This window comes from Pleurodeles waltl, chromosome 11, assembly GCF_031143425.1.
Source record: "Pleurodeles waltl isolate 20211129_DDA chromosome 11, aPleWal1.hap1.20221129, whole genome shotgun sequence".
NCBI lineage: Eukaryota > Metazoa > Chordata > Amphibia > Caudata > Salamandridae > Pleurodeles > Pleurodeles waltl.
This window is the reverse complement of record NC_090450.1, coordinates 928,130,000-928,149,793: the sequence shown is the minus strand read 5'-3', so window position 1 is coordinate 928,149,793 and position 19,794 is coordinate 928,130,000. Positions and strand designations below refer to the sequence as shown.

The 19,794-nt window shown below is 44.6% G+C and overlaps 2 protein-coding genes across 3 annotated transcripts in view; one reads left to right on the top strand and one right to left on the bottom strand.

Annotated features, from left to right (window-relative positions):
* The window catches only part of GTF2H3 (general transcription factor IIH subunit 3), a 55,954-nt gene extending 40,859 nt beyond the window's left edge, over positions 1-15,095 (bottom strand). The window contains exons 1-2 of one of the 2 annotated variants that reach the window (XM_069215009.1): positions 14,826-15,095; positions 8,247-8,326 (exon numbers count right to left, since the gene is read on the bottom strand). In XM_069215009.1, coding sequence (XP_069071110.1) covers positions 8,247-8,326; positions 14,826-14,835 — 90 coding nt within the window. In that variant the 5' untranslated portion in view covers positions 14,836-15,095. The remainder of the gene's footprint in view (positions 1-8,246; positions 8,327-14,825) is intronic. The other variant, XM_069215010.1, reaches the window with a different exon arrangement.
* Positions 15,096-15,557: 462 nt separating this feature from the next.
* Positions 15,558-19,794, top strand: part of EIF2B1 (eukaryotic translation initiation factor 2B subunit alpha) — a 31,553-nt gene continuing 27,316 nt past the window's right edge. The window contains exon 1 of the mRNA XM_069215011.1: positions 15,558-16,031. Coding sequence (XP_069071112.1) covers positions 16,019-16,031 — 13 coding nt within the window. The 5' untranslated portion in view covers positions 15,558-16,018. The remainder of the gene's footprint in view (positions 16,032-19,794) is intronic.

Below are 19,794 nucleotides of genomic sequence, written 5' to 3'. Positions count from 1 at the left end.
TAAGTTGTGTGAGGCTGTAGGCCCTATGCACGCATCTCAAAGCCACTCTCCAGGCTAGGAAGACCATCCTTGTCACCAGTACCATATTGTTGGGAAGGGGGCAGCCATACAGGAGATCTAGGATGTGTGTGTGGGGGGGGGGGGAACGACAGTAAAGCAAGCTCAAGTCAATTTGCCAGGTCCGACCATCCCCCATTAAACCAGTCGTGTATGACAATGAGTTGGGATGCCAAGTAATATAAAAAAGGGATTAGACATGCCTAGCCTTCCGTCATAAGTGCCTCGTAGGCAACAGTGTAGTGCTATGCCGTGTGGGGCTCCATGCCAAAGGAATACTGATGCTGATTTGTCGAAGGCGAAGAACCAGGCTCAGTGCAGAGGGATGGGAATGTCCTGGAAAACACAGAGAAAGTGTGGCAAAACCATCATTTTATATAGTGCTATGTGTCCCAAAACATTGAGTGGGAGAGTCCACCATCAAATTAAATCTGTGTTTGCTTTCTGCATCAGAGGCCAAAGGTTCAAAGACCATGTGAGGTCGGGAAGAAGGGACACCCAGATACCCAAATACTTGATGCTCAGTCGACGAAGGGGTATTTCTCCCTGCCAATCAAAGCAGTCACGGGATAGTGTCAAGGGCACAAGAATTGATTTAGATGGTTTCATGCGGAAACCCGAGCTGGTCGCAAAGCAGGGAAGCAGGTGAAGACATCTGTGGCCACTAACAGCTGGGTTGCTCAGGTAGAGACGTTTGTCATCAGCATAGAGAGCTACATGATCCTCGTGTCCCTCCTCCCACCACCACACACTCAACAAGGGGTCCCCTCTCAGCACCCGTGCCAGTGACTCAATCGCCAAGGTGAAGAGGAGGGAGGGACAACCCTGCCCGGTGCCTCATCGAATGGGGAATGACCGCGAAAGTGTGTCGTTGATCTGGGCCTGGGCTGTAGGATTATTGTATAATGCTTGAACCACTCTACGGAAAAGCGACCACATGCCAGCCCGTCATAATATCAGCCCCAGGTATCCCCAGCCACTGTGTCGAACTCCTTCTTGAAAGCGATAAACAGCAGCGCTAGGTCAGAGGGCAGTCGTCGGCGTGAGCCAGGGCCACCTGGAGGCAGCAGATTCAGTACCTAGTTCCACAGGTGGGCATGAAGCCACACTGATCGGGATGGACTAAGGTGTGGAGCACTCGTTTGAGTCAGGCCGCCAACATCTTTATTAATAAGGGAGATTAGCCAGCAACCAGAACAAGACCAAGAGGGGAGATGAGTTTTGGGGATGACCACTATAGTGGCCATATCCATATCAGATAGGAAGAGACCTAGTCAATCTACCTCTCCATAAAGGGTCAAGAGGTTTGCGAGTAATGTCTCCCGAGCTCTATGTAGTATTCAGTTGGAAAGCCATCCGGCCCCGGGGTCTTCCCGGCAGCTATCTCAGAGACCGCCAATTCTATTTTGGTCAGTGTGATAGGTTCGCCCAGCATCGGAGTCTCTGTAGGGGACAGTTGGGAAAAGGGCACCTCATTCAGGAATTCGGCCAAGTAGTCTGCTTCACTCGTTTGAGAGGGAGCATATAACTGTTGGTAGTAACAGGCAAAGGCATTCGCCACTTTTGGAAGAGTGGCTAGGGTCACGCCCTCCTCCGTGGTTATTTCAGGATTAATTCTGGAGGCATGATGGTGGGAGATTGGCCAGTATAGAAATTTTCCATTTTTTCACACCAGCCATAGATTTGCACTATGGAGGCCCGCCTGAAGGCATATCACCTCTCTCAATAATGAAAGCTGACAGGTGGTCATCGCCTCAGGATAAGTGCCGAAGTGTTTTCGAGGCGCTAAGCTTGGGCCTCGGGTTGGAAGATGTGTTCTAGTTTGGCCCGCTCCTGGGAGTGTACATAGTATTTTGCCTGGCCTCTCATTACCGCCTTGTTGGCTGCCTAAAAGGTGCTGATCAAAGTGACTGTACCTTCATTGATGGCAAAGTATTCTTGGGATTTTTCACATAAAAACCGAACACAGTCCTTATCTTGAAAATACCATGCATTTAATTGCCACATGGGCCACATTCCTGTATTGCGGTGGCCAATGAGAAGGACCTTGGGAGCATGGTTGGAGATGCCACTTGGCAGGATCTCCACAGATACAATGTTATAGCAGTCTGGGGCGGACATACAAAGCAGGTCTATCTGTGATTGTGTGTGGTGTGCTGCTGAAGTGTGTGTAAACTGTTGACGCCTTGGGTGCCAAGTCCGCCAGGCGTCACAGAGCCTCAGAGAGGCGAGCCAATCAAAGAGATATTGAGCCATAGTGGGTCGTGATGTAGATGGCACGCCAGAGGTGTCCAAGTCAGGGCTAGGGACCACGTTAAAGTCACCCCCTACTATTGTTGTACCTTGGAGAAGGTCTAGGAGATCTCTGGAAAGTCACCCAGGAGGGAGCGGAGAGCTGCCGGAAGAGTGTAAATGCTCACAAAATTGATTGTGCACCCCTCAACTATGCCAGTGAGAGTCAGGAATCAACCACATCTTCACCACTTGGTTAACATTTGGGGGAAAGGAAAGATTTAGGAGAATGCCTACCACTCTGTAGCCTCAGGTTAAGCCTGCGTGTATATCCTATCATATGACCTGCACGCCAGGAAGGGGCAATTGTCGCCTAAGAGGTGGGTCTCCTGAAGTAACAAGACATCAGATTGATGTTGCTGGGCAAATGTTAATCCCTCTGTACGATTGATCCTGTCCAGGAGCCCGGTAATGTTACAGGACAGGAAGTTGGTATGTGTAGTCATGGCGTCAGTAAAGGTATATAAACAGATCAGAGGGGAGGTCTTTCCTATCTCAGCGGGGGCCTCCAATCTGTGACGAACGGGCAAAGTCTGGGACTGCTGTAGTGATGGCAACAAAAGTCTGCTGTGTGTGTGCCCCGCCAGGAGTCTGCGCCAGTACTGTACTGTCTGTTGTCCTGGCTCTTCGCTCCCAAAAGTTTGGTCCTTTCAAAATGGGAGGGGGGTGCTCAGTCCCGTGCTTCTGGTAAGGCCCCAATGGCGCACAGGGCCGGGAGAAGACACCAATGGAAAGTCCCCCCTCCTTATTAACTTCTTTTTATGGCCTGTGTCTGCCAGGCCTCAGGTCCAGGTGGGTCTTCCTCATGCCCTCTAACGTGCCAGTGCCAGTATGGATGACCCAGGCAGCACAAAGAGCAATGTCTGCGCCGCGCCTCGCGCTCTCAGGGTCCAGCCGCGCCCTCCTCGGTCTCCCGCTCCAGCAGTCTCAATTATCTTCTGGCCACAGGCAATCAGCCTTCTTTGTCGTCCGGCAGCTAAGTCAGGCAGGCGGGAAAAGCACCGCCAGGTGGGGGGGTTGGGAGGCCTTGCACAAGCACTCGGCCCCACCACCCCGCCACATGTAGAGGAGATAAGCAGGGTGAGCTGGCTTTCACGTTCCCCACCAAGCGCCTGCTAGCTCACCTCAGGGTCTGCCGTGCCTCCTCCCCACGCGGGCCAATCGTAGGGACACAGTCACTCGACCTGCAATGTCCTGTAGGCTCCGCTTAGCAGTCGCTCAGGGGTACGGTCAGGTAGTCTGCCACAGGCAAGGTCCTATTCAGTGCTGTGTGGCCCAGGGTGCCAGGATCTATTGTGCAGGGCCAGCGATAATAGAGCTCTCTGTTATGGGGCCTGCACGCCATCTTGAGTGGATGGCGCGTCGGCTCAGGAGATCGCTGCGGTCGTTTTAGGTGGCAAACATGGGTGACACCAAAGGCAGGTACCTGGTCCAGGGCAGTTTTATTGAGGGATGATGGCCGCGGATTGCAGAGTGGATGACGGAGGGGCCCAGAGCACTCAGAGTGCAACCCACATCTTGATGCTCAGGCCACACACCCCCCAGCGAGTTTTTAACATACTGTCATCAGCGAGGCGTCCTACAATGTCATAGTTAACTATTTATCTGCGGTAGTGGATAATGTTGCTTATGATTTCGATTGGCACTTTTAAAACAAATGTACTGTTATGAAGTTGAAACATTGCCACACGTTTTACTCCCAAAACTTAGAAGTCCATACCTTTCTCCCCGTAAATATCTGTTTTATAACCTTGGTGATTTGAGGATCAATTATGGCATAGTACGTCAACTGCAGTGCTATTTTGTCCCCCACAACCCAATTCAACTCCAGATACCATTCCACATAATTAAACTCCATAACATACAATCTCACTCTACATAATTCCACTACAGTTAATACCATTTAATTACTATCCACATAATTCCACAGCACACCATCCCGCATATTTCCACTACACAACTCCACACCACACAACACAATCCCACACCACGCAATTTCACAACATGCAACTCCAGTACAACTCATCTCTACATCGCAATTCCACCAACCCTGTCATCTTTTCCCCACACAACCAATGTTCCTCTCATCCCTCCATGACACTCCCAGTAGCCCCTCTCATCTCGCAATTCCACTGCCCCCTCATCCCTGCCTCACATTCCCCGTCTTCTCTCTAAACTACCCGCTCACACATGCTACCTTTCTGTACCTCCTTGTGCTGTGCACTGGTCCATCTCTCGCCTTCCTCACCCCCCCTGTGGGTACCCCTCCCACTTGTCCCGCACTTGCTTTCTCGTACTCTCTCTCACACCTCTCTCACCCACTGTTCCTGCAACTCGCACATTGGTTCACTTCAGGTCTTTGAGGACAGTTTCTTTCCTGTGCCTTTTCAAGATTTCCTTCCCTCCAACACATGCTCTCTTCCTCTTCTTGGGGTGTTTTCTACATGCACAGGTGCATCCTATTTTTGCAGCTGTGGCCTGCTTTCTCCACCTTTCTCTCTTTCTCCAACATTCTTTCTGCTCCTCTGTCTGGTGTTCATTCACCACTTCGTGCACAGACTACTTATCCCTCTCTATCTTCCTTTCTATCTATTCTGTGCAGCTCTCATCCCTGTCTATTCACCACGCCACACAATTCCACTACACACCACACAATTCCACCCCACACAATTTACAACTAACAATTCTAATTCAACCCACATAATTCCACTCGAAACCACATACATCCATTCCACTCCAAACCAAACCAAAACAAAACACATGGGTAAAAGATGTAAGTTACAGCTCAGAAGATATGTCATCAGCCTATAAGGACATTATCAGGCATCCCACTTCCATTCTTAATTCTTTGTTATAATAATGTTCCATTCGAGGGCATGCTAGTGGTACCACTGTAAGGGTATATAGCAATGGGGAAGGGTGTAAACTTGCCTTGATTTCCAAGAAATTATAATGCACTGCTTAGTCTCACCTGTACTGTGAGAGCTAGATCCAGCTGATGAACTGTTCCACAAAGCAGACTTTACTGAGCACTACAAACATAATATTCTACTCTAGGAAGTCAAAAGCCTCACGTGTGAGGGTATGTTTAGTGATATAGGCTGTGAGAGCAGGGGCACTATTGCAACCTACCGCTTTATGGGTCAGACCTTCTTTTAAACATCTTTTTATTTCGTGTTATAACATAAAAAGCAGTGGCATCAGGGCAAATCAATTCACAGCACTACAACAAATGGCATCGCATTGAAAGAACATAAGCATTGCATAGTGCTGCAAGGTTCGTAAGCAGCATGTGCTTAACTGGTTGGGGTACAAAGTGCAACCTGATGGGCCAAAGAGGCCTGTTCATGCTTTGCCACTATGCCAGTAACTTAGGGGAAGCAATATAAGTGGGGAGGGTAATGGGGGTGGTGTCCTGGCAATGGTGATGGGTCGATCTTTGTTTTGAGATTAGTATAGGGTATGGGTTGTCGCATCATGAAGGGTACTGGCATAGTTGAGGATGGGGCGCGAACCTGCAGGACGTCAACTGTGGGGGCACAAAATAAAGTGGAGGGGGGAGGGCAGGAGGGCAGGAGGGCTAAATAGGAGGGGGAAGGAAGGGTGCAGACAGAAGCAAGGGGTGTGATAAATTGCCATGAGTGTTAGCTGTGTGGTTTCAGGGGGTAATATTGCAGGCGAAAGTGTTTAAATGGGGCATTTCATCTTTGGTCACTCACTGCTGAAAATCGTTGAGGAGGGTAGCCTATTGGGAAGAAATGGGGCGCTTACGAAGGTGCTGGATCTCCTCTTAGCGGAGGGTTTCTTCTTCAGCCTCGCCCAACTTGTGCAGTGCCCCCTAGCCACGCCTCCACCGGTGGGGGCGTTAGGGGGTGCCAGTAGAGTGTGAGTGTGCGCTTGGCGAGGAGGAGTACTATATGGCTACAAAGGGGGTACGCACTTTGTGTCTCTTCCTGCACCTGAAGATGCCTTAGACACATGCTTCCCACATGTGAATGTCCGTAAGCTCAGTGATCTCTTGCATAGTAGTGTGCATCGCATGCCAATAGCCGTGCATTGTTACTCAGGACCACAGAATATGTTTGAAGTTAGCATCTGGGGCGTGACAGTGGGGGCAGGGAGTCTGCGCATCGGGGTAAAATCGGTTCAGCTGGGCCGAGGTAAGGTACACTTTATGCAACATAAAGAATTGGATGTTCTTCAAGTGGGAGTTCCGCGAGACCTACTGAGGGTGCTTCTGTAGCAGTCAAGTGAACTCCTCTGGGGTCGCTAGTTTCACCCATACATCCCACCCCCCAGTCCAGCGCAAGACTGATAATATGCCTAAAGGAATGAACACCCAGTCCCCACCGGCCCACTGGGAGTTGTAATTTCTTGAGGGCCACGTGATGCTGTCCCGTCTGCGTATGCTACCTATACCATTTCACGTATGTAGAGTCCGCTTGCCTTGGTTGTTTATAGGGAAGGAAGTGAAAAAACTGGGCGGAACAACAGGTGGAGCCTACCACAACAGATGTAATGCCCAAACTGGTCATATTGTAAAGGTGCTCTCTATAGTTAAATGAGGGTGCGGCTTAGTTAAGACATAGGGCAGTGTGTCCAAGCACCTTGTGTAACAAGTTGAGAAGTGTGTCAGGCCCAGGGATAGCAGAGAGATGGCCCCAGTGTGCACCACAGGAGTGGGCTATAGTAAGGACCTCTAGGTCCGACAGGAGACCCATATTATAGGGCTGGGTGGGATGCTTCGGTGGCGGGGAAAAGGAGGTCAGGGGTGGATCCTCAGTTGCGATGAAGAGGGGCGTTGAATGTCTTGCTGGTATCAACATGTGTGATGGCGCGAGCGGCCGACAGGGTGTGCTGTACAAAGTCTGTGCAATTGTGTAATGGAACTATTAGGGTACATAGCATTTATCAAGGATGGAATGCTTGAAAGTAGTCTGCGCGATCACTGATGTGATCGCGACATCAATTTATTGAATATCGCAGAGAGGCCCAGAAGGACGAGACCTGCCAAGTGTCCTCTGTTCAGGCTCAATCTTACTACTTTATAATCTGTTTTGTCACAATGATCATCTCCAGGTACAAAGGCTTCCCGGCTCTCCAAATAGCTAAACATTATCAGTAATTTTTCCAATTCAGTTGTGAGGGGAATGGGTGGTGATAACAGTGTAATTGTTTGTCAGAAGGCCCGCTCACCATTCACTAAATGGCAGTTTCGTACTCGCCACCGTGTCTCCCATAACCTCCTGATCTGATGAGATGGTGTCTGACAGCCTACGTTTATTCTCACCCCTTCCATCCCCATTCTCACAGTCCACTGGGGCAGTGGCTGATCATGTGCCACTATCCACAAGGCTTCCAGTTCCAATGTTCTTTGCCAGGGGAGCTGTGGAACTTTCTAACTCTTTATGGTATTGTTTAATACACATGCAGTGTTTGCAGATGCTCATGGTAAGTGGAAGAGGCAACCAGCGGTCTCTATCGCTGGCACAGGCACCGCCTGGGGCTCGCCACTGGCCGTTGAGGCGTTGGTCAGCTTGGCCACCACATTTACCCCAGCTTCCCCATGTGGTTTCTTCCCCTCGGCAGGTCCTATTTCAGATTTTGAATCTCAAAGTATAACAATCCAACTAGGTTACAGTCCACCTGAGATACTGCATGCATGGTCAAGGTATTTCACTGGAATCACATGTAAGGGTTCAGAGCCTCCACTTCAAGCGGCCATCTTGGATGACAGTTTGCCAAGCCCCCCAAATTATCTTGAGAAAAACTTTTAAAAAATTATCTTTCAGTATATAACTTTACAATGTGAAGATTTTAAGACACTGGCATCTAAATGACAATAGGCAGTCAAATAATCTCCAAATGTCTACACACTATTTGTAGGATGTACTTACTTCAGACTGTGCAAGAGCTTGCTGACCCCACCAGATGGGATTGACATCAACAACGATGAGTAAAAGATTTATTTCTTCATCTGAAAATAGTGGCAGAATTATTATTAGAGCTAAAAAATAACCCATTATCCACTGTCTTCTGATAACATAACCCTTCAGTAATCAAATTAAAGTGTGTAGTGGTCACAGTCATTTGTAGTCTTGTTTTTGCACATTTTAATTCTTGGTCCTAATACCACTTAGCGACTGCCCGCTCAAATGATGCACCTGGGTCTGGCTTGGAATTTATGTCAGTTCTTGTGCTTGTCCTGGCTAATTCCTTATTTTTACAAGCTGTATTCAAGTGTTGTAATGTAAAAAAAATAGTTTGTAGGGTTTAGTTTGTGCATGATTTGACATCACGTATGTGTTCAATATGAACGTCAGATATGGCGAGTTAGTTTGCTCCTGTACTCATACAATCTATAAATATGAAGATAGACAAGGAAAATTAAATAACGAAGAAAAAATATAGCAGAAACATATTTTAGAGGCAAGAGAGCAGGGAAAGAAGAGGAGAGTCTGACCTGAACCACTGTCTGTCCAATAGAGTTTTCTATATCAGGGAACCAAGCAGATATTTTATAGGCTTTAGTGTGATGAGGCCGTTGAAACATACAGGGAGTGCAGAATTATTAGGCAAGTTGTATTTTTGAGGATTAGTTTTATTATTGAACAACAACCATGTTCTCAATGAACCCAAAAAACTAATTAATATCAAAGCTGAATATTTTTGGAAGTAGTTTTTAGTTTGTTTTTAGTTTTAGCTATGTTAGGGGGATATCTGTGTGTGCAGGTGACTATTACTGTGCATAATTATTAGGCAACTTAACAAAAAAAAATATATACCCATTTCAATTATTTATTATTACCAGTGAAACCAATATAACATCTCAACATTCACAAATATACATTTCTGACATTCAAAAACAAAACAAAAACAAATCAGTGACCAATATAGCCACCTTTCTTTGCAAGGACACTCAAAAGCCTGCCATCCATGGATTCTGTCAGTGTTTTGATCTGTTCACCATCAACATTGCGTGCAGCAGCAACCACAGCCTCCCAGACACTGTTCAGAGAGGTGTACTGTTTTCCCTCCTTGTAAATCTCACATTTGATGATGGACCACAGGTTCTCAATGGGGTTCAGATCAGGTGAACAAGGAGGCCATGTCATTAGATTTCCTTCTTTTATACCCTTTCTTGCCAGCCACGCTGTGGAGTACTTGGACGCCTGTGATGGAGCATTGTCCTGCATGAAAATCATGTTTTTCTTGAAGGATGCAGACTTCTTCCTGTACCACTGCTTGAAGAAGGTGTCTTCCAGGAACTGGCAGTAGGACTGGGAGTTGAGCTTGACTCCATCCTCAACCCGAAAAGGCCCCACAAGCTCATCTTTGATGATACCAGCCCAAACCAGTACTCCACCTCCACCTTGCTGGCGTCTGAGTCGGACTGGAGCTCTCTGCCCTTTACCAATCCAGCCACGGGCCCATCCATCTGGCCCATCAAGACTCACTCTCATTTCATCAGTCCATAAAACCTTAGAAAAATCAGTCTTGAGATATTTCTTGGCCCAGTCTTGACATTTCAGCTTGTGTGTCTTGTTCAGTGGTGGTCGTCTTTCAGCCTTTCTTACCTTGGCCATGTCTCTGAGTATTGCACACCTTGTGCTTTTGGGCACTCCAGTGATGTTGCAGCTCTGAAATATGGCCAAACTGGTAGCAAGTGGCATAGTGGCAGCTGCACGCTTGACTTTTCTCAGTTCATGGGCAGTTATTTTGCGCCTTGGTTTTTCCACACGCTTCTTGCGACCCTGTTGACTATTTTGAATGAAACGCTTGATTGTTCGATGATCACGCTTCAGAAGCTTTGCAATTTTAAGAGTGCTGCATCCCTCTGCAAGATATTTCACTATTTTTGACTTTTCTGAGCCTGTCAAGTCCTTCTTTTGACCCATTTTGCCAAAGGAAAGGAAGTTGCCTAATAATTATGCACACCTGATATAGGGTGTTGATGTCATTAGACCACACCCCTTCTCATTACAGAGATGCACATCACCTAATATGCTTAATTGGTAGTAGGCTTTCGAGCCTATACAGCTTGGAGTAAGACAACATGCATAAAGAGGATGATGTGGTCAAAAAACTCATTTGCCTAATAATTCTGCACTCCCTGTATGTAAGCAAGAAATTATAGGAAAGCTGAGATGGTGATATGGGAGAAGAGATTAAAGGTAAAGTAAAGTGGATTCAGAGCTGGCGTGTGGCGTCCACTAAGGAATGGGGTATATGATTGGTTTGTGTTTTAGGAGCATATACTTATAGAGGTTTCACTCTTCATTAGTATAAATCTAATGTGATGCAGCAATTTCCCATCATATGTTGTGATGGAATTTTGTAGAAGGAGGTTGTCACATTACCTGACATAGCAGGCTCAATAAAATATTGTTAGAAAACTGCAAACAGATTATACAAGTCTACTTTCTACTTGCAAGAATGCACAATGGATGATATTTAAAAACAAATTATCAGAATCAAGTTCAACATGTTACCGAAAGAAACAAAATGTGGAATCTGTACATTTAACTTTCTTTCATTGCTGAAAGGCTGTCACAGATGGAGAGATTTTCTGGCAGCAGCTCTACAGGTAAGGCATTTATCAGACAGTTGCATGAGGAAGAAACAATAAAATTGACTTATCCACTTCTGTTTCCGCCTGTGTTCATATAGTAATCAGGTGGTCGAGTTTCTCAAAGGTCCTGCAGATGATGCACTAACATTAGGAGGCATCATGACCAGTTGTCTGCAGAGGACATATTAGCTTCCTGTATGCCAAGAGGTTTAGAAGTTTTACTTTATAAATTGGTACATAGTCCTCACCATACAGAAGCAATTCCCATCAAATAATGGAAAAACAGGCACACTACACATGGTGATCCCAAATCCTAATCATCAGTTTTGTTAAATTGTTATTATCCTGCATATAAGCCAGATTAATGGTTTGAATTAAATAAACTCGATATCTTCTAGTAATCTGGTTTATATCTATAATTGCTGAAGGATAGTAAGCATTTGGTCATCTTTTAAAAGTGCAATATGGAAATATGGGTTTTGGTGGACGGGATAAGTACAATGAGGCTATGCATTCGTTGGAGAAACACCTTCAGGAAGAACTAAATATCACTTGAGAATGACATTTATTTGTAAGCCAAAAAAACATGTGCCAAAGCTCGGATGGGCATGTGGTGATGTTCAGCCTTTTCTTGTGAATGTGAAGGTCTACCAGACCAACACATTAGAGACCAGTTAATTGTGAACTGTTCTAGCAAAACAATTTATTGCTGACAAAAGATAAGCCTAGTTCTTCATAACAAGTGAATGCATTTAAGTAGAATGACAAGGAGGAGTAAATGGGTAAAATAAAGACTATTGATGAGGCTCAAGAATTAATATTGATAATAGAATGTTGTGCCCTGCCATGGGAAGAAGATGCAATACATGCAAGAAAGTAGGAAACTTTGCTTAGGTTTAAGACTGTTTGTCAACTGGAGATTAATAACAACACCATGGGTGATCCTGTCTGTTATATTTAGATTGGTAATATTGGACTGCAAGTGATGGCAGATTCTGTATCATATTGTATTGTATTGTAATCGTATTTATATAGTGCTTACTACCCCTGACGAAGCGTCGAAGCGCTTTTCGATGAGTAGCACGCTACTCCGGAACCCAACAAGAATTAGTGATGGATTAGTATTGTTAAATAATGAGTACAGTTTTAGTATTATTATGAGTTAATTTGAGCCACGGATATGAGAGTTTGTTAGTTAGATTGACTGGAGTAATGGAGGGGTGGAGGAGGAAAGAAATCCAGAAGTGTTATTTGGGAGTATATCCTTCATTTACTCCACCGAAAGGCTTGGGATGAGTAAAGGGGGGCGGAGGGGGAAGAGTATGTGGAAGGGTTAGGGAGAGCATAGTAGCAGGGTGAGATGAATGCAGGAGAATTTAGTAGGGTTGTGTGGGAGGTCACAGAGGTAGAGTGAGGTTTGGTGAGTTATGTATTAACATTATTTCCCACACCTTATTTTTTTAACATATGGTTTTCTGCAAAACTGAAGGTTTAATTAAATGTAAAGGTATGCAGATATTTACAAAGATTTATGTTGCTAAAAATTAAGATGCAATATTATGGGTGGAAATGATCAAGGAAAGTTGTGTATTGCTTTGCAGCTTGGTACACCTGCTATTCTGGTATCTGATGACTGTAAGAGCGTGTAAAATATTTTTAAAATGCACATGAAAGTGTTTAAAACAAGACTGTGTGATAAAAAATGAACACAAGATATTCTTTAAAGAGGATGCTGAAGCAGGGGCCCATAAAGTTTGTGGTGAACCACTATGTGTTGAAACAGTTATTAGAACAACTTTGTATATATGAGATTTTAGAACTTGTTAATTCTGCTTCAAAGATCTTTGGTGCTCATTACGAGTCTAGATGTCCAAGGACTGCCAGCTTTTCAGTGACGGTGAGACCGCCGCACTCCAGGTGGTCTGACCGCCACATTACAACCCTGGTGGTCGAACTGCCAGGGGACTGCCGCACCACTGGGAACATGGTTGCTGGCGGCAGTCGGACTCGTGGTCACCCAGGGCAGTGCTGAACATGGCTCCGCCGTGCTGATCACAACTCCTGTTTCCTCCTGGCTTTCAATGGCGGAGACCTCACCATGGAAAGGCTGTCGGAAACACAGTGCAGGGGCTGTCCTGTCCAGCATCATTGGAATGTGCACTGTCTGCTTTGCAGACAGTGCACATTCCGAGGGTGCTGTGATGCTATGGTACTGGCCTCGGTTCTCTTAAGGGAGGCGAGACCAATACCATAGCACTCTTCCCCCCAGTCAGCCCGGAAGGAACGTTGTAATACAACGTACCTGCCGGACAGCCTGGCAGGAACATTGTAATACGACGGGGGGACGCTGCCAGCATGACAGCAGCGTCCTCCCCACAGCTTTGTCAGTCATGTGGTGGGACTGCCAAAGTCGTTATAAGGCCCTTAGTTTTTGTGGGCAGCCCTTCGATCTATAAACAAGAATATCATGTTGAGTGCTACCTACTTCCAAAGATTCAAACAATGTTTCCTTTATTAGCTATGCCAAAATGTTCACACGAACTGACTTAAAGGCTGCCTGTCAGGAGGTGGCACTGCCCCCTGAATCAAGGTCCTTTACATCAGTGTGACTCCTTTTCGAGTGCATAGATACTCAAGGAACAATTATAACAGAGGATGCAACGTCTGTACGACTTTGTGCTGAGGTAAGTCAAAGGATGGATGGTGAGGAGAACAGAATGTTTACTTCATGTATGTTGAAAAGGTCAGGAAAACGTGACAGCACAATTATAAGACAATCCTTAACTTGTGCATGGACAACTGATAAAGAACCACCTTGCCACCTTAGGAGGAACATCACTGTTTTTGCACGCTAACCAGAAACTCTTGATTTATTCCCTACGTGGAAAAGATTATGGGCAAAGCAGCATTGTGATTGGCATATTTAACATATATTTCAGACGTATACATTTACGGTTAGGTTTCTATTAGGTCGACGTAGTGTTAGCGCTAATTTTCTTTCCTGTTCATTGTCGATGTGATCCTATGTCTGGTTGCGAGCTTTTTTGAGTCTTGCACGGATGCGATGAAAAAGTTGAATGAATTGAATGGGACTGTTGCTATGGACGAACGAAAAAAACGTTGCTTGTTTGGCAGGCACTTAACAAAATTTCGTTTGAATAGCTGATCCCAGGAATATCATTTGAGAGGACAGTTGCAAAGTTTTACACACGCTACTTCTAAATTAAATTTGAAACAGTTAAGACTGTCTGGGTTTTTTTCTCCTACAAGAGTCAGAGATAGATTAACTGATGTTGGACATTAAGCGAAGAAATAAATCACAGACACAAATAAGAGTCTTCACTTTCACTAGCGGTGGTTGAGAACAGATAAGACTATTTGACGTTTCCGTTGATAAACAATGTTTGTTGACAGGCAACCACTAGAAGGTGTGCAACTCGCCTTTGCAGAGTGTCAAACCTCCAATGAAACCAGGAGAGAAAATTGCTATTCATGCTGCTGTACTTATGTATACCAATGACATTAAGGTAAATAGAGTATTCGAATTGTTATTCCAAATTGATGCTCTACACTTTTGCTAGAATATATTTCAGTGAAATTTAGATTTTTTCTAATACAACTATATTTGTACGGGTAGGTATGCATCCTATCTTAGCATCTGATAATTACGTACACTAAATTTTGCGTACACTTCTGCATATTTTTATGTAAAGGGCAGATGATAGCATTATGTCGAAATGTGGCTTTCTGCTTCCGAAAGTGGTAGCAACTACTAAAGGTAACATTCGGAAACCGAATACTCAGAGCGAGATAATCACTCATGCACAACAAAAGAACATTCCGATCTGTAGTCTTTGCCAATTCCATACACACGAGATAAGCAAAAGAAAAAAAAAGTTCTTACCTGAAGCCATCTCAGCTTCGCTTGACACTTCCCACGGGGCTCGCTTGCATTTTGGTCCCCTTCCGATGACGTCGAAAAACGCTGTAGTTTATGAACAGACTTATTTTCTTTCATGGATAAGGGGACCAGACTGAATGATTGGTTGTCCACGGGCAGTGTAAAGAATATGTTTTTACTGATAACGTTTCGGAATTTTATCATCCAGAATACCTCATGATCTCACATAGTCATTTGGCTGCATTTTGTTGGTAGTGCCCCGTTGACGTAGAAGCGCTTTCTGGCCTTTATAGACACAAGAAAGTACTGGACTTTGCAGTTTTTCTCCCATCTTGGACTAAGTCGTTCTATATGGTAGTTCTTGAGTCAGGTAGGACACAACTGGGAGAAAGCACGACACTCTCTTATGTGTGTCATTTCCAATATATTTTAGTCATCGAATATGACTGGTTAGGTGCATACACTTAAAAAAAATGTGCAAACGAGTAAATGATCGGTGCGTACATATACTAGTTAGAAAACACAATAAGTTCGAAGCTCAGTTGCCTATGTAAAACCCGACAGCTTTCATTAACAGAATTTACATATGAACACGGTCTCCCTGTCCTATTTCCTCGCCCGCCCCAATGAGACTGCATCATTCAAGATGGCGCACCCGTTTAAATACATGAAGTCCATGATTTACTTGGCCAGTCCTCTTTCTATGTCATTTTCTATTCCCATGCTGCTGTTTTCAGTGTCACTCGTGTGTGTTGCTTTTAGAGAATTTTTCGCCGGTTGTAGGTCCCTGAGAGCTGTCAGGTAGTAAAAGACAGAGTGCATATCGGTAGACTAGCTAGCCATTGAGTGCCGGGTGCTTTGCATATGCATAACTTGTCCTGAACCGATGGCCGGGCATCTCTGTTACAAACCGTCCCACGCCTTAACCCAGCTTCTGATCTAGATCAATTGTATCCCTACACACCTGCCAAGCATCGGTAGAAAAAATACTTATGTGTACTTTCCAAATGAATAGCTTTACTTTAGAAGAAAGTGTGGGCACCGGGCACGAGCATCAATAAAATTAGTGCGTCCAGCAGCTGCTGTTCTGAACTGAGCCAGTGCACATCTGACCTGGGAAACAGCCGAAGAAACCTCTGCATAGGCGCTGCTAGACTTTCCATACTGGGGACACTTGAACGCACATCCCCGCTAACATGAACAACGAAGGTAAATCCAATTCAAAACAATGATAGTAAACTATTTCCACCCGTCCTCTCCTGTCCCCTATCCCCATTTGGTAGTTTGTTTAAGAATGGTGGGCCTTTGAAAGCGATGTGCTGGTTATTGCCATTCTGTAGTCCAAATGATTATTTGAGGGAGCGAGGTAGACTTTACACACTTAAAAAATAATAATAATACTTGATTACATTTTATGTTCAGAGCTTACAGTTCCTTTTATATGAATGGGTTATCTCCAGAATTAACAGCGAACCTCTTCAGTCACAGAACAACAGATGTATTTAGGATTGTCACAAATGAAAAATATCGGCCATTTGTTCATGTTTTAAGTGTGTTCGTGATACCTAAATAGAACCTAATATATGATCATCTGTATTCATTTTTAACACGATTTTTCAGTTTTTCTTTACTTATTAACCAGGGATCAGAATGGCATTTTAAAGTGCTTTCTTATTTTTGCTCTTTGAAGTATGTACTGATACAGGATTTTGGTGATTTTTCTAATTTTTATACCAGCTAGGATTTTAAAATACTGCTTATGCTGGTAGAAAACCACCCAGGTGGCAACCCTAAATGCAATATGTGCTTATTCACTAACACTTCAAGAAAAATGATGTATTGCTATAGTGAAACAGTATTTCTGACAGTATGAAATTTTAGCTACGGAATAGACTCCCTTCTAATTCTGTACTTGCAGCCTGCATCAGCATGTTTAGACCAGGGCGGATAAGCTCTTGGCGACGTGTGACGTCATTAATCTCCAAATTAAGGCCCTCATTTTGAACACAGTGGGATTTCCCGCCGTGTTCAGGCTGGCGGTCTTTTCATCAACCGCTAGCCCCCTGGAAAACCCGCCAGCCGTATAATGTTTTCCCCGCCAGGCCGGTGGGCAGAGTCACTGTCTCCGCCCACCGGCCTGGCGGGGAGCACCCGTTGCGCATGTCACTGCCCGTAAATTGGGCAGTGACATGCGCGACGGTCGCCTGCACGCGGGCCCCTGCACTGCACATGCAAGAAGCATGGCCAGTGCAGGGGCCCCCAGGGGTGCCCCGGGCAACCCCTCCTCCAGCCTTTTCCTGGTGGGGTATCCCGCCAGGAAAAGGCTGGTGACATATGAAACATTATCTGCTGGCGGATGGTGTTTCATCCCGCCGCCAGGCTGCCTGGTGGCGGGAGCATGGCGGTGGGTGACGGCTGCCACTGGCAGCCGTCAACCTGTTCATAATGTGGCGGTTCAGCCCGCCATGCCGGCATGGCGGGCCAAACCTCCATGTTCATAACGACCGCCTAAGTTTTCTTTTCATACCCTATTGTTTTTCTGTGTTATACCCTTGAATGTATGGATTTGTATTTGTATACCACAAATCATGTTTTAAAGTAACTTAGTATTATACTGAGTAGTGGAAGGGATACAATAACGATGAAGCAAATGCCACTTCCTGCAGTAGTTGGGTGTTTTAACCTATGTGGTAATAATATTGCTGTGCAGAAGTATTATTTGAGTAGAGCCTTATTGGAGCATCCATACATCAGGAGGAGAGGAGTCAAACTGACACATCAGGTTTAAACATAAGAAGACCAATAACATAAAAAAATACATCACGTTAGTCTGAACAATATACATGCATACTAGCTCGTGATAGAATGCTACTCATAAAAACACTTTATGTTCGAACTGTAAGTTCTAACTTACTACAACCTGTAACACCAGAGGCCTCAGTTCAACCAATCTGTTTATTTACGGACAGTATATTATTTGATGTGATGAGTTATTGGCTTCTTTTTAGAATTGGTGGAGGAAAAAGGCTGTCAGATCTGTGTTGGAATGACTCGGAGCGAAGAAAGCTTGCTATCTAGTTTTGACCTTTTTGTACTTCCTTATCCCAAGCCTGGAGATGTTGCAGCTGCTGGTGCGTCATTGGTCAGTATGCATTTTTATCCTGCATGGCATTGTGTTTAATTTTCCAACCTTGAAGTGAAGCATAGTACTTCAGAGTTGCAATGGAAGGGCAGAAGGAGCTAGTCTATTTCTTTGTATTTAGGGAAGGTCCTGTGATATTTTCTTGGTCCCTTGAGAAGGATTCTCTTGAGGGGAGTCAGATGGGAGCTAAAGATATTGGCAAGCAAGACTTTGCCTCTGCCCAAACTGAAAGGACTAGTATTTGTGTGTCTCTTTTAAAGTTGGTATCCAGAAAGAATGCCTTGAATCCCCAGAAGAGGGAAATTATTGCCATGCTGCATGTGTTTCCTTTGCAATGTATCTTCAACTTAAGGATGGTGTTGAGGCAGAGCTAAGTGATTGAGCACTGACATTTCAGGGTGAAATTCATTAAAGTCACTTGCCATGAACAATTCTTGAATTTGCACGTGTTTGTTATTTTTAGTAACTAATACAATGTTTATCTTCAGGGGCTTCATCTTAAACTCTGCGTTTGCCATCCAGAGTTGAATATTGGAAAGGCAGCCCTTAGGGCAGTTTGTTTCATTGCAAGAGAAGACCAGGCAGAGCTGAGTGTATTCTTTTTATTGAAGGTTCTTATTGTTTGCCAGGAGTAATCCAGTGGGGCTCTGTTGAATAGTGGTCTTCTAACTTTTTATGCCAAGACCCCCCCCGAGTTAAGATCGTTTGTTGCCCTCCTGCTCCTACCCAAGTGTTGTAACCTGCTAGAGTGTTTAGCGGTGAACACTGAATACTGCTATCTTTGCGTGTTGTAGTCCTGTTCCTGGGTATGTCTAACTAAAGTGCTATTTGATTGACCTGGAGAGGTGTTAATCCCCTAAGGATTTTGTTGCTCCTTAACCAGACCTTTACGACAAAACTAAATGCCATTTACAAAGTAAATAGTAAACTGCATTATGCTTTACAATGAACATGAGAAAAAAAATTTAATGAAACCATGAAGGTGTATTAAAGGATTCAGATTATAACAGAAAGCAAATAAAATAGTTAGAATTAGTCATTTAAATCAACATATAGTACGATGCTCACAATAAATAACACACGTAATATACGATATATAGTACGATGCTCACAATGTATATCTACTTTGTATTCTAGCACCTATTGGGTAATGAGCAGGTAACACGCAGAACCATTTAACATGCAGGTAATATGCAGAACCAGATATAATTCAGCTTTAAGGAATAAACCAAAGTTATGGATCAGAAATCGGACCCATCAGAGTGTCCCCTCCGAAACGTCAAGGGAGAGTGAATCCACAAGCCTCAAAAAAAGGCTTCTTTTATAATCAAAATACAATAAAACCCATACCCAAATGCAATTGAAAAGAGTCCCATGATGTGGACCTGTCAGGGTAAAGAAAGAACAATACAGTTAATTAAATCTCATTCCTTACCACTAGGCAACAGATTCACATAACGCAGTTCCCATCCCTGGTGGTGGGCAGGCACCTCAATACAAAGGTCACGACTTTATATACAAGGACACATTCTCAAGAGAATCACACCATTGTCCGAATAGGTAAGGCCTTTAAACAATACACTCTCGGTGGAACATTGTGCTACAGAGATCTAAAGAAAGAAACATAATTTCATACCTGGGGAAGTGACATTATAAACAAAAACCTTCTCATATGTGAAATAATGGGTGTTTAGGGCTTGTTGCTCTATTCATGGCAACCTATGCTGTGTCTGTTATGCTAGCCGCTGTGGTTGGCTTGATGTATCATGGAAATCACACTTCCAGTAGTCATGGCACAGATGATCAGAACCCTGGATCTGGGACTCATGC